This window comes from Leuresthes tenuis, unplaced genomic scaffold (genome assembly GCF_036924035.1).
Source record: "Leuresthes tenuis unplaced genomic scaffold, fLeuTen1.0.hap1 SCAF_21, whole genome shotgun sequence".
NCBI lineage: Eukaryota > Metazoa > Chordata > Actinopteri > Atheriniformes > Atherinopsidae > Leuresthes > Leuresthes tenuis.
The window spans coordinates 18558420-18573156 of NW_027325375.1; the positions used below are offsets into that span (position 1 = coordinate 18558420).

The 14737-nt window shown below is 39.9% G+C and overlaps 1 protein-coding gene across 3 annotated transcripts in view; it reads left to right on the forward strand.

Moving 5' to 3' along the window:
- The window catches only part of cadm2a (cell adhesion molecule 2a), a 227110-nt gene that overhangs the window by 190907 nt on the left and 21466 nt on the right, over positions 1 to 14737 (forward strand). For 2 of the 3 annotated variants that reach the window (XM_072374746.1, XM_072374747.1), the window contains 4 exons: positions 7551 to 7712; positions 8136 to 8226; positions 8304 to 8482; positions 14342 to 14455. In XM_072374746.1, the coding sequence (XP_072230847.1) occupies positions 7551 to 7712; positions 8136 to 8226; positions 8304 to 8482; positions 14342 to 14455 (546 nt within the window). The remainder of the gene's footprint in view (positions 1 to 7550; positions 7713 to 8135; positions 8227 to 8303; positions 8483 to 14341; positions 14456 to 14737) is intronic. The other variant, XM_072374748.1, reaches the window with a different exon arrangement.

The window sequence follows — 14737 nt, forward strand, 5'->3', positions numbered from 1 at the left end:
TCCTGTGAGTCACAGTGGCATGAATAAAAGATGCCAAAGTTGCACACATAAAAATACATATTCACCCTCTCTATCCCACCAAGTCCTCCAACTGAAATGGTCATATCGGGCGTTTGGAGATACCCATCACCTGTAAAGTACATTCTTAATTTCTAAATGTATTTTGTCAAAGTAGCCACAAGGTTCTTTTAAGGAAAAAATGGGGTGTTAAGAGGAGGGGGGACATGAGATTGAGACCAACGTGTGTTCCAACAATAACACAACAACACTTTTTACGTGATCGGCATTTTTACCCTTCACGTGCAATTGCTCTCAGGACAACTAAAGGTTGCACATTCTTCGAGCGTAATTATTGACTATATCCCCATGCATGAACAATCGCTACAATGGCACATTCTCCTCTATCCTGTTACATGCTGTCACGATCCAGCTTAGTAGGCCGTGACAAAAACGAGAAAGGACACGCAAAATGCCAGCAAGAGCATTTTATTTTTACAAAAAGGGAGGCTATGCATGATAAAAATCTGAGCATGAGAGAACCAGCAGGTCAGTACTGTAGGTGTGGTTGAGTGATCAATGTAATGTGATGTTGGTAAAGTGTTGGTGGATCAACCTAGAGGTGGACAAAAATATAAGTCAGTGTGCTTAACACACAAAAGGCATAAAAAAAAAACACAAAAAAGCATACGTACAAATACACATACCTCTGTCTCTGGCAGAATAACAGTGAGAACAGGTTAACAGACTTAGCCTTGAGCAGAGAAGTAGAGGGGATAAAAGATTGCAGCAGCCCGCTGTCTATGTCGGTTAAGAGCAACATCATAGAGGTGGGCCACCTGTCCATTTTTAAATGCCAAGGCGCCGAGACTGACCAGGCCTCTCCTTTTGGAGTGGAAAGCCATCTTCATGAATCCGCAGCAGACACTCCTAAGCTGTGATTGCTCAGGGGTTTTCATGTCAGTGAGGACATTATGACACGTCTGCCTGGCACAGATAAAAGCCCAACATCCAGCAGCTCTCCCTGGTTGTAGTCGTTTGTCAGTTAGGCCCACATTAAACTGGACTGCGGTAAATTTCCTGTAGATTGACAACGGCATCTGACTGCATTTCATAATGACATTAATTTAGCGATGAAGGTTTCACATTTAAATGAAAACCTTAAGGCGGTCAGTTAACAAATGACAGTAGATAGAAAGATAATAACAAGTAGATAAGTAGATATTTGTCGAAACAAATATGCACAGTAAAATAACAGCAAAATACTGCCACCTCTGCTGCCAGTATTTTATGTGAAAATTCTTTGCAATCTGGAACCGAGCTGGTGAGAAATGTCGATCAGAGAAGGAAGGATACAACTTGCCAACAGTCTAAGCTTCCTAAATATTGCAAATTAGGCACTGACCTGGCAGCGTATCTTTTGCATGTTCAGTGTGTTTTACAGTTTTATTTATGTTGATTATACTCCCCCTGCCCAAAGTAGGTTTTGCATCTTAAACATCTCTCTTTCGTAAATGTTTTTAGATCTCAGATGGGAGGCAGTTCAGGGTATCTTGAGTCAGCCCTCAGACACTTACTGCCAGCATTAGTCAGCACTGTTGCTGTTGTTGATATTTCTTCCTCCACCTCAGGATGCTGGAGGAGGAATTGTCGACAACATGGTGCCTCTGTTTCTGTTGTCTTGTCCACTCATTTCCTATTCTTGGATTGTCCTTCTCTCCTGTGAAATGGCATAAAGGGTCAGATTGCCACATTTTACACCTGTCATTTCCATTTCTAATCCTCCGAGGCTCTGTCTTGGCTCACATAAGTGGTGCAGAACTCCCACCCACATAACAGAATGCCACAGTCACTGCAAAATACTACCAGGCTTTTTGTGAAAGAGAGGTACCAAAGGTGAATGTGGCCGGATGGTATCCATTTTTTTCTTTTATTCCCTGCTACTCCATTTTTTTGTACGTGTTCAATTTCTCATCACTCAAGTAGATCATGTAGATAGGATCAAAATATATATATCTACATGTACTCTTTCTGAAATCTGAGCAGTTTTATTTCTTATAATGTTGATTTCTGGCCAGGGATTTTCCAAAAAAGTTGAGTAATGAATATCAAAGCCAGTTTTAAAGGGAAGCTTCCCTATTGTTGCTTGATTAAGATTCTTATTTGAATGGCTTTACTTTTATCTTCATAATTTGACAAAATCTGAGTGGGAGGTCTGGGAAGACCAGTTTAACACCTTAATTCCTTTTTCCACAGAGCCATGCAACTGTAATACTTGCAATGTAGGTTGATATTGAAATAAGCAAGGCTGTCCCTTGAAAATATATAATCTGGAAAGCAATATATATATTACACCAAAATTGATATTATTTTTGTGCTGATACTGCCTTCGTGTGTACACAAGTTACCTGTGTATAGGGCACTATTGCACCCCCACACCATCACAGATAGTTTTATGCTTCTAAAACTGTACTCTAATTACAGGTCAGATGGCCTCGGTCTCCTCTTTAGCCTAAGAAATACAGCATCTCAAATAACCTCAGGACAAGAGATGGTGGCACCATATCTTGATCATTCTTACATATTTTTGTTCTTTTCATGTTGTGTTCCTGAGCTTATGCAGCAATTTAAACGATAGAACGATAGTCTGTTTTTATTGCAGGGCTGCTTGAAGGCCCAAAAGTCACAACATTTAGTCAATGTTATATTGGAAAAATAAATATATTTGCACATACACTCTTTTACAGAGAAGTGAACCTCCCCCATCTTGTACCTAAAGACCCTGTCTTTTTTTTTTTTTTAAACCAACCTGTTCTCTATGCCCAAATGCCACTTCATGATGTATAGGTGAGCTGGTAAAGGGATAATCTCAGGATTTGTCAGCGTGGCAAAGTAGGATATGTCAGCAAAGCTTTCCACAGTGAAATGTATTTTAATGTGCATTTAAGATGCGCCAGTGTTATCCTAGCCTTAAGGAAGTAGGGTAGCTTCTTTTATTGCACACAAAGTACTACTGGTGCAGAGCACAGAAAGTAGAAATAAAGACTGGAAGTCAAAATAAAGAAAAACAGGTTGGGCTTCAAAATGAGTGTGATCACGGTGCGATCTTGATTATTTTTTGATATGCCAGCACTATAGAATGACAATTTCCTGTTGCTGTTTACTAATGGCACAGCTGGTGCGTCACATACAGCCGCAGGGGATCGCTGCAAATATGCTGCACTTCTCGGTGCATCGGATAGTAAAGGTAAAGGGCTACGCTGTGTGTCGAGAGCTGACACAAAGGGTGTCAGTATCTGACAAGTATGAAATGAAAGTGTTTTGTTCAAACTAAGTCATGTTACTGACACATTGTAAATGAACCTGAGTAGTCATGGGATATTCCATCAGATCTTGTTTCAACTTGTTGTGTTGCTGTCATTTGTTGCTGTCGAATTTCATATGAGGTTTAAATATGTTTAAATCACCACTTTTTTTTGTTGGCTTTTTTGATAACAGGGTTTTCTAAGGAATTCAAAATACATGTCCCTAATGTCAAACACTTTTCTTTTGCCCAGATAAAGCAATTGATAGATAAGCTCTCTCCCTATGATAGAAACCCTGCAACATGTATACAATTATTTTGCAGAGAACACAGAAATCTTCAGAACAAGTAAATACTTTGCTGATTCATGCCAATGATGTAGGCATACATGCTTAAACTATGTGTTATTTGATTTTTATCTGCAAGCCTGAGCTGTAACACCAGCTTGTTGTCAACTGCTCCATTCAGCTGTGTTTAATATGTGCAAAGATGTTGTATTTAAAGAGCAATTATACTAACACTCATCCAAAGACATACACTTTAATGCATTCTGAGTACTTGCAGCACTTAGATTAGGTCTTACCTGGTGTTAGACAAACATTGATATGATCTTAGACCTAAGAAGAGTTGGAGCAAATAATGATATTATTAGAGCTGCAAGCATGTCAGTTTTTATAATGCTTTAGTCCCGACTCACACTGAGGCAATCACAGTCCATTCAAAGTGCCTTATGAAAAGAATTAAAGTAGTCCAGGCACTTTACATGGCAGAATTATTCTCAATAGAAAGCGAGTTTCTCCATTTATGTTGCACTGTATTTACAATCAAGAAATTCTAAGACAAAGATTGATTATAAGCTACTTCATCTGAAATAACTTTTGTGGCCTACAAGTTGACAGTCTGCAGGAAGAAACTGTTAAAGTACAATCAGAACCAAAGGCTAGTTGCTACAGGGCATTGCTCGGTTTGTATCACATAGATTTAAGTACATTAAATCTTGCCTTAAACATGATCCAACTGCATAGTTAAGAATGGTTCATTCAGTTTAGTCGGACAGGACTAACACAATTCTTGGCTTGACATCTAATGTTTTAAAAAAACGAGGACATTCAAAGTAATAATCCTCTTTTCTACTTGACTTGTGTGATAACTTGTGTGGAAAAAGAAGAAAAACAAAAGGCTTAAAAAAAAATCAAACATAACCTTTTTGAAATTGTTTTACTATAAGTCAGTGAATTGCACATATATACATATTTTCAGGAAACGTGACTTAACTCTTTAATTTGATTGCTTTTTGTTTGATTGAAGCGATAAATCAACTTTTTAATAACCCTGAAACTGACCTGCAAAAAGATAACACACAAAAATATTAACAGGAGCAATACAAAAACAGACTAAAACCAATAGATTAGGGGTGAAAGGTTTAATGCAGTGTATGTGTGGGGAAAAAAAACAGACAAAAGGAGAAAGTGAAGTCAGACTAATGAAGACAAAGACGCATGGAGAAGCAGTTTAAGAGGAGCTAGCATGACTGATAAACATTATAGGAAAATTCCTGCTTTCCATAGGCATTTCTTGAACTTGAACAATTAGATTTTCCTGTCCTTCCGCTCTGCCCTCGTTTCTTTTCCACTCTCCTCCGTCTCCTCCTGTTGGTCGTTGTGAAGAAATCTATCCGTTTTCCCTTGCTCTTGTTGATTGGATGGATGCTGCTAACACTGCAGGCCTGTCAGTCATTCATCTCTTGGGGAGTCGGGCTCATTGCTTCAGTTTGTAAAGCAGAGTAGTTGACTAGCAGAAGTGAGAGTAAGAGCTGAGAAAGCGGAGCAGTTGAGCAAAGAGGAGAGAAGGACATGCAGCGTAAATAGTCTCTTTAGGAGAAACAAACAAAAGCAGTCAGCATGGGAAACACACTGTACACACCGTGTGCTTATACTTCCATGAATTATCTGTGACAGACAGTGTAAAGTGCAGAAAAAGAGAAAAACGTTTTACAACGAAGGGCAACATCTGAATGCAGAGATAAGCCTGGACTGCTGAATATAGTATAGGGCTGATTTTGCCCCCCTTCTGAAAATATAGGATGAATGTGATCTCAAGTAAAGGCTGCTGGCACTGCATTAGTAGACTAAATAGTTTTGTTTGAGGTGGCTGAAAGACTGAATGGATCGGATTTAGAGGAGGTTTTTGTTAAAAATAGCTTAGAGGTGGATGTGTTTTTTTTTTTTTTTTATCAGCCAGTAGGTAAAGCAAATCTGGTGGTGCTGAATTATGCAAGACTACTGGCTTCTGTGTGAGTGTGTGTTCTGAAATGGGGTGGTGATTTGTATTACATAATGCATACATAGATGCTTCTTAGTTTTTGGGAACATGAGTGTCTGTCATAATAGTAAGATGGTAGTCAGAAAATCTTGGGAAACTGTCTGAAATGTCAGTTTTGACCTAAAACAGGTACAGTCTCTGAAATGATGTAGCCATGAATTGGATGAGGACACTTACCAGATGTAGTTAGTGTTTCTTAAACTTCCAATTTCCAAAAAAAATAAAAATACGCAAGTCTGTATATAGCAAATATTTATAATATATCAGCAAAGTGTTGTAGAAACAATCTCAGTCTGCTACAGTATGGAACCCTAAAACTGTGGTGGACAGGGCACAGGGATCAGGTAAAGTAAAAGATTTGAGTTCAAGCACAGTTGGAAAGAGGTGCAGGAGTCCAACCTTTGACCTTCCAGTCAGAAGGAAGGAGGTCATGGCACTTAATTGTAACACATTTTAAGGCCAATATCATTAGGGAGGCAAATGAAGCAAAAGTGGGGACAGATGTAATGAAGACATATGCCAAATTTCAGGACATCAGGCAGATGATTTTAGGAAGCTGACTGCAGGGGTTTTGCACAGCCTTGGCAATGATTGGTATGTGGATGGGCACGAAGAGGTGTATCAGCTGTTTGGTCAGATTTCAAGGCAGGTGTTGTGGGGATGGCTCTGACAGCAAGTTGGTCAGAGCAAGAGGTATAATGATACTTTGCTACAAGCCAAATGTCTGATATGAATGGCGATTTTCTTTTCGTCCCAAAGCGGCTGGAAATAGTTGTCATGTGGAGAGAGCAGAAGCAGAGGAAAAGTGGAAGTGTATTTCAGTGTTTGGCAAGATATGGGCATGCTGTATGACAGTGGTGAAGCCCAGGGAAGCACATGCAGAACTGGGTGGGTGAGGTGACATGTGGTCAAAAAAACTAGTTTTAGCATACATATTACATTCATTGAATCCCTGGCTAGAAATAAGTCGAGAACTGGCCATGCAGAACCATAAAAGCAGCATCTAGGAAGATTTGTACTAAGGTACATGGGCAAAACACTGATAGTTGGAGAGACGTCCACTGTTGGTGGCTCTGTCCAAATAATACCTCCACAGCTGTTTGCAGTGGAGTATTATGTCAGTGTTTGAGAAGATTAAATACAAAGTAAGTGTCAATGCCCTTGCAAATAAAGTAGACTAAGCTAGCACTTGGCCTGGCAAATCAGCTGGAAATCCTCTGTGAGGTGTTTTTAAGTGCTGTTTTATTTGTTCAAATGTTGGGCAATGCCAGGAGACTCAATAGGATGTTGCTGGTGTACAAGAGCCCTAAGAGCCTGGCACTTTTTTTTCCCTGACCTTTTTGCTCATTTGCTTAACTGTCATTATTTTGTATGATATCTGTTTCAGGGCAATTTTATTGTATTTATTTTTTTTTTTTTTCAAAAATAGTATGCACAGCTGACATAATGGAGATATAGAACACTTCATACATTAGACAATATGATGGATGCCCGACATGAATCACTTACCTGAGGGTTAGTATACTGGGCATCCATTTTAAAGCTGTAGAGCAGGTTATTTTTTACAGGTTGTCTGTCTTTTTATTCTTTAATACAGCCTTTAATCAGACTAAATATTTACATAGACAAAATGTTTGCTTTCAAGCACTTCAAAAAGTATTTCATTTGCTTTCTTATCGAGGCATTTTTCTGAGCTGTGATGTGAAGATGTGATGAGGATAAAACTGACTGTAATTGTAAAGATGCTTTGAAATTGCTTTCATTGTTTGAATGGCCTTCGCTAAAGTCTGTGAATGGAAGACCTTGGGGGAGTCTGGCTGTGGATGTAAAGCATCTTTTAACCGAACTGTGGAAAACATGGGCATCACTTTGATGTCTCACAAGATAAATGTGCTGCATTGGTGACAGTGTGCAACTCTTTCCAAAGGTGCCAAAGAGGTGAATGCAAGTGGGAAGACATTCACAGTCCGGAGCTCTTTGCAGCTGCACGTGGACAGAAATGATGATGGAGTGGCTTACACCTGCAGAGTGGACCATGTGGCACTTGCACAGACCCCACAGCTGGCCACTGAAGTACTGAATGTCCATTGTGAGTGTTCACACAATGTGCATACACTCAAATGCATACAGAACTGTTTAGGTGGACATAAAGGAAGAGGAAAAATAACTCAAAGGGGAAGTCACAAATATAGATGCCCAAGGTAAAGAGAGCTGTGGAATGTGTGCATGTGGTATTCAACCAAATGAGACCAGTATTGAAGATTTTCTTTATCAGCCATCCTTTAGATTTGAACATAAGGCCTGTTTGTATATTCATCACACGGTATCAAGATATCAATTACTAAAATGTGGCTCAGTTGGAAGAACCATTTTTGCCACATAGATATTACTCTTACAGTAGAATATTGAATAGATAATAATATCATATTGATGTCAAGAAAATAATGGGATCGTTCTTTCAATGTGTTTCATCCCATTTTGCCTAAGTCTGCATTTTCTCCGTCTGTCCCAGATGCTCCCCGGGTGGAGATCGTCCATTCCCTTGCAGTCCCTCAGGAGGGCCAGTACTTGAAGCTGGAGTGTGTGTCCAAAGGAAACCCATCGTAAGTATAAATTCTGCTTTTGCTGATGGAGTCCATGAAGAGTGCTTGAATCTCTTTCTCATATTCCTCCATACCAGGCCAGATCCTGTGATGTGGACAAAGGATGGAGGTGAACTTCCTGACCTGGATAGGATGATTGTAGAGGGGAGGGAGCTCACCTTTACCTCACTCAACAAAACAGACAATGGCACTTACCGCTGTGAAGCAAGCAACCACCTAGGGACCAGCAGTGCTGAATATGTACTCTACGTCTACGGTGAGTTCAGAGGCAAGGCTGATGTGTAGGTAATTGCATTTCATGTTGGCCAGAGGTACATGAACAGAGATATCTTCACCAGTTAGTTTTCTAACACCACTGGCAGACAAAAGAGATGAGATGATCTAAAACACCTTGGACTTCAATTATGGTACATAAGGAAGTATTAGAAAGTATAAACATCACAAGTGAAAACACCAAACTCCATTGCAAAAACTAAGGTTATAGTACTTCCAGATCTGCATACTTTATCAGTGGAAAGAGTGATTAGTGGCACCATCTCTCACAACAAAAGTATGGGCCTCAGGTGAAAGAAATGCCACCAACGCCTTTCCTTAAATAAATCTGTGTCCCAGATCCTCCCCATGCAGACAGTACACACACCAGGAAGGAAATGCATGAGGGAGGCAGAATTTAGTGCTGCGTTGTCAGGAATATCAGGATAAGTAATTCCTAGTAATGCCAAAGGAGGTGGAGGATAGAGGGACTCACTGTCAAGGAAAACAGATAGATCTTTCTCCTTTCCGATTCTATCCTGCCATTTATCTCATGGCATTAAGTAATAATACTTTAAAAAAAAGTGAGAGGAGGACAGTGAAGCATCTCTAGTCCGTTTTCTTTGGAGATGTCAAACAGTTTCTAAGATGGACAGAAAGGAAAATTCATGCCTGTGTTTTATTTGTTGTTTTATGTAAAAACAGACCTAATCTGAGAAAAACATGAGAGAATATCAGCTATACTTTACAAGTAGAAGAGAGATTTCGATCCTAAATGTTTGGTAGGTGTACAGCACAGGAGTAACCAGATACAAACTAATGAGGGATGGAGCCAAGATCCCTATCAACAGATTATAAAATGCCATGATACTTGAGAAAACCTTCTGAATTCGGAATTTTAAAAATGCTATTTAAACGGTCCTTAAATGAACGTAATACCCAACTCTATCATGCAGTTAGATGTAGTTCATAATAGTTTGATGACCTTGTTTTGTATTGTTGGCTCACTTTTATGTAAATGATGATTATTCCTTATCAATTATTCAGTTATTAATCTAGACTCTCCAAATGCAGACATGTGGTGCAGTTATAAGCATTTACTACAAAATAAGTATGCTGCTGACAGTAGTTAATTTTACCTAAAATATCTGTGTACAGTGAGATACTAGTGTTCTTATGTAAGTAAATACACAGTGAGTTCACTCTATAGGCTTTGTTTGCTTATTATTTTTTTTTGTTAGTGGGGTTTTGCAAAGTACTTTTGAGTAGTTAGTGTCTCATCTGCAGCCAACAGCAGTCAGCTGGCTCTCTTGAAGAATCCAGAAGGCTGTGTCCCTAAACAGAGAAACAGGTTTGCGGAATAAATCTGTATTACAGTTTGCTATTGTGCAAATTTGTGACATTACAGCTGCTCATGATTTGCACATATAAGTCTGCCTAAATTTCTACAAACATTACAGAGCAAGTTTAGTAATAGTATGTTTAATTCAAAAAGCTAGCCTTTTGCTTTCAATAAACGCAAAATTACGTTTCAATTGTAAGTGAAAGATTACATTACATGCAGACATTGTAAATTTGAGAATAATTAGAGGAAAGGGAGAAGAGATTTACCTCCTGGCTGGACACATGGTGAAACACTGCTAAGTAAAATTAATTCAAAGTGGGTCTTTACTGGGTGGCAGAAATAAAAACTTAAACATAAGTGGTCCTGTACAAACAGCCAGATACAAATGGTGAAAAAAATTGCTTCAACCCCAATAAAATGTTTAAGTTTGAGTTCTTTCTGTAGCTAACAGCTATCTTGCCTTGCCTGTAAGAATCCCCCCCAAACCGAGAGCATGCTGACTGCTGTCTGCTGCAGGTGAGACAATATTCACTTTTAAAAAGACAAAATGTCCCTTTAAACTGAGCAATGTACACACACATAAGTCATACCTAAAGGCTATTAATTTCTACAGGCAGAGATTTTATTCAACTCATTGCACAAATGACACCAAGCTTTAAGAGACCCATGCATCAAACCGAGACTGTAAATGTCACTGAAATATACTGTCGTGTCATCCTCCAAATGAACAGCATGTTAATGGCTTGTAACGTGATCTCGTAGTGCTCAGTAATGTGTGATTAGAGAAGTGAAATTAAAATGCTTTAGATCAAGCGAAAGACTAAGTGAAAACCCAGCATTGTAAAACTAATTACTGATGTCGTTGCAAACTATACTTTGACAGTTACCGTGACAGCATCATTACAAATATACAAGTGAACTTCACTTGTTATTTGCGACGTGATCTTCAAATTTAAAATGCAGAAATTATTTTCGTGTGTCTGTTACGGAGTAAGTTGAAGCTTCCATCGGATAATTCAAAGCCACAAAAATAGGATCACGACTGGCTAATCATGTATACCATCTAACATTTATGTTTGTTACTTTTCACTTTCAAATTTAATTCCAATGTTCGAGCTTTATCAAAGCAGAAGAAGGTGTGAAGCTTCCATGCAAAGTTAAGATACAGGTAAGCAAGGGAGCCGTGCATAAATCTGATCTCTATGCTGGTTAAACATCGTCCAAAGCAGACTTATGAACATATTGAGTTTGATCACCAATTTGTTATCAAGCCATTTTATTATGTGTATTCTTTGATTTTGCATTTTCTATTTACAGTCATCTCCCCAAACCCCTTAATTAAAAGTAAATTTAATTTATTTTGACTAATTGACTAATTGTTACAGCTCTGTTTTAATTACTGCACTTCTCACCCATGCTGTGGTATGTGCCTGCACCTAACAATTCCTTCAAATGCCAGCTGAAGCTAAGAGCAAGCAAAAAAAAACAATGCACATAATGACCGCGATGATATTAAACTGACAAATTCTGAACCACAAAAAAGGCTACTGGGTACGGGAGGGTCAAAGAGTCCTATTCAGATTCATTACTCGTTCGCCTCAAATGGCACAGAGTCTGTTTCTATCCTTCATTAGTGATTAGCACACCTTTTAGCCTTTTACAACTGCCTCCATAATTCTTGAAAAATACCTTTTTAATGGTCCCCCTCCAACAAGGAGACGCTTTCTCTCTTCCCTATTTCCTCCAGACACGCAGTTAGCTGCTCCGTGAGTCACGCTGAAATGTCACCGAGACACAGAGGACGGTTGGCCCTGAGAAAGACTACCACAGCCAATTAAAAGCCTCTAGCTCACCATAAAATGCAGAGTGACATAAACATTAAAGCCAAGGTGGTAGTGTAACCTCATTAACTTGGTCACACACAATGTTTCAATCGCTTTTTTCTTTTGCTCTGGCATGTGACAGTGAGAAACCCTTCCTAGCATGAAGCACAACCATTTTCGTGTAGTGAGAGGTCTAAAACAAAGCATAGTAATGATCGCTTGACTACCTTTTCTAAAACCAGTGCTGGAAATTTGTGTTTGAGATCATTTGTCAAATCACTTTTTTTTTTCCCTTTCTTTCATCAGAGAAAGAAGAAGACAGCATTAGCAACATTACCTCTGTTCTCTTGCTGCAGAAAAAGCCCCTTGCATTCAACAGTTCTTTTCAATCTTAATACAAAGAAAATGTGGGGAGCCCGGGGCTTTCTCTTAACATACATACATTATCTACTCAATACCCTCAATGAACCCCGCTTCCACACGTGCAGTAAATAGAAATACTTTTCTTTAAAAATCAATTCATTTTGCCTCTTAATGGTCTAAGCATCTTGAACTGTGTATACTGAACAGCCATCATGTCAAATAATTGAGACATCAGCCCAGTCTTACTGCAAAATTAGGAAAAAAAGTGACAAAACATAAAACTCTGTTATTGATTTTATTAATTTATTTGTTTGTTTGGTCATGAGATATCCTCAATTTATATTGTAAATTGCTAGACTTTCAAATGTAATTATAGAACAGGAAGGTATGTTGGTGTGCCCTGCTGCAAAGACACTCTTTGCTCACACAAGTGATGATTCTCTGATCAGTCAGTGCTCTGCAGTGTGTCACTATCACCGTATTGTACCAGCTTGGCTCACTCAGGACCTTGACTGAGGTAGTTCCAAAAAAGCGATCATATCAGTACAACCAATCGCCTCGGCGGAAGTTGTTGAGGTCATTAAAAAGCTTCCTGGCAGCAAAGTGCCAGGGTTGGACGAGGTTCACCTGAGATGCTAAAGGCGCTGGACATGGTGGGTCTGTCTTGGCTCACACCCCTCTTCATTATTACATGGAGGTCAGGGTCAACGCCTGTGGAGTAGCAGACCGGGGTGGTGGTTCCCATTTTTAAGAAAGGTGACCGGAGAGTGCGTTCCAGCTGCAGGGGGAATCACACAACTCAGCCTCCCCAGGGAATTTAATCTAGGGTGTTGGAGTGGAGGCTCAGACCGATTGTCGAACCTCGAATTCAGGAGGAGCAGTGTGGTTTTCGCCCAGGTCATGGAACAGTGGGCCTACATGTGTTTTGTAGACTTGGAAAAGGCAATTGGAAAAGGGAAAAGGGATTCTGTGGGGGCTGCTGAGGGAGTACAGGGTGCCGGAGACAGCTTTAGGAGCTGTCCGGTCTCTACATAACCAAATCAAGAGCTGTGTCCGCATTCTTGGCACTAAGTCGATTTTGTTTACAGTGCGTGTAGGACTCCGCCAGGGCTGCTGAGAGTGAAGCAGCCCGGATGAAAGTCAGCTCCTCCAAATCTGAGGTCATGGCGCTCAACTGGAAAAAGGTGGAATGCTCTCTCCTGGTTGGGAATGAGTCCCTGCCTCAGGCGGAGGAGTTCAAGTATCTGGGTATCCTGTTCACGAGTGATAGCAGGTTGGAGTGAAAGATGGACAGACGAATTGGGGCTTCGTCAGTGGTAATGAGGGCGCTGCTCCGGCCCTTCATGGTGAAGAGGTACCTGAGCCGGAAGGTGAAGCTTTCAATTTACTGGTCCATCTTTGTTCCAACCCTCACCTATGGTCGTGACATCTGGGTAGTGACCGAAAGAACGAAATTGCAGATACAAGCAGCTGAAATGGGTTTTCTTTCTGAGGGTGGCAGGGCTCAGCTTTAGAGATAGCAGGAGAAGCTCAGCCACATGGGGGGAACTCAGAGTAGAGCCACTGCTGCTTTGCATCGAAAACGGTGAGCCGAGTTGGTTCGGGCATTTGGTTAGAACAGTTTTATGTTTTGCTGTGAGACTGGGTTGGAGACATTCAGATATTTAACCAAAGTGCCACAAATCACATACTTCAGAGCTGGCAGGAAAGTCTTTAGCTGCGGCTTGTTTGTCAGTGATGTTACAGAGCATGAAAATCATGGGCAATTCTAGTAAACAGAATAGCATATTGTCCCTGCAATTTTTGCTTTCGAATATCAAGATCGAACACAAATATAAGTGATGATCAGGTACCAGGTCAGCATCATGTGGTCTCATCCTGGTTTACAGCCATTACGGGGAACTAAAAGTGAAGAGTGAATGTGAAATATCACAACATTAGCTTTCTGGAAGTTTAATGAAGATTTGTTCTGAATTAAAGCTTCCCAACATGAATGTTATCCTTTGATATTTCAAACCTCTTTGGAAGGGGCAAGACTCAACTTAAAAATGTTAAAATGAAACTAGTTATTACACCCAAATGAAGAAAAAGGCCTAAATATTTCATTCAGGCAGTTATTACTAAATTCAAAGTTATAGTAATATTTCCCAATAATACTTTGAGAAAAAGCACTTTACTCCACAGCAACACACAGTAAACATCTTCAACAGCAGGAAAAAATCTTTTACATCGTTCATTTTTGTTTTTCAGAGCATTACTTTTCTGTGTGAACTCACTTTTGTTGTTGTTGTATTATTTTTGTGTACATATGTCTGTCTGTGCCCTCCACCAGACGCCCCCACCACCCTGCCTCCATCCACCACTCCCCCCCTACATCCCATCCCTCCAGATCCTACAGCTCAGTTAAATACCCACGCCTCAGACCCCACAGTCACTGGCAACAGAGGTACAGTAACACCCCCACCACAGCCCCCTCAGCATGCTACTCTGTGCTCCCACTTCTCTCTTACTTTTACATCTCCTTTTTTCTCAGCTATTTACAGTTTTGCCTGAATATTTTTGTTTAAATGATCACCCCTTTAGGGCAGTTAACAAACTCTGTGTTTGTGTGTGTTCTATCAACAATGGCATACTCACTTTACATTAAGGACATTAATCCGACTTTGTGTCTCTACCTGAATAGTCTTTCTGTTCACATCCTCTATCAACTGTCCTCTTGGTATTTCAA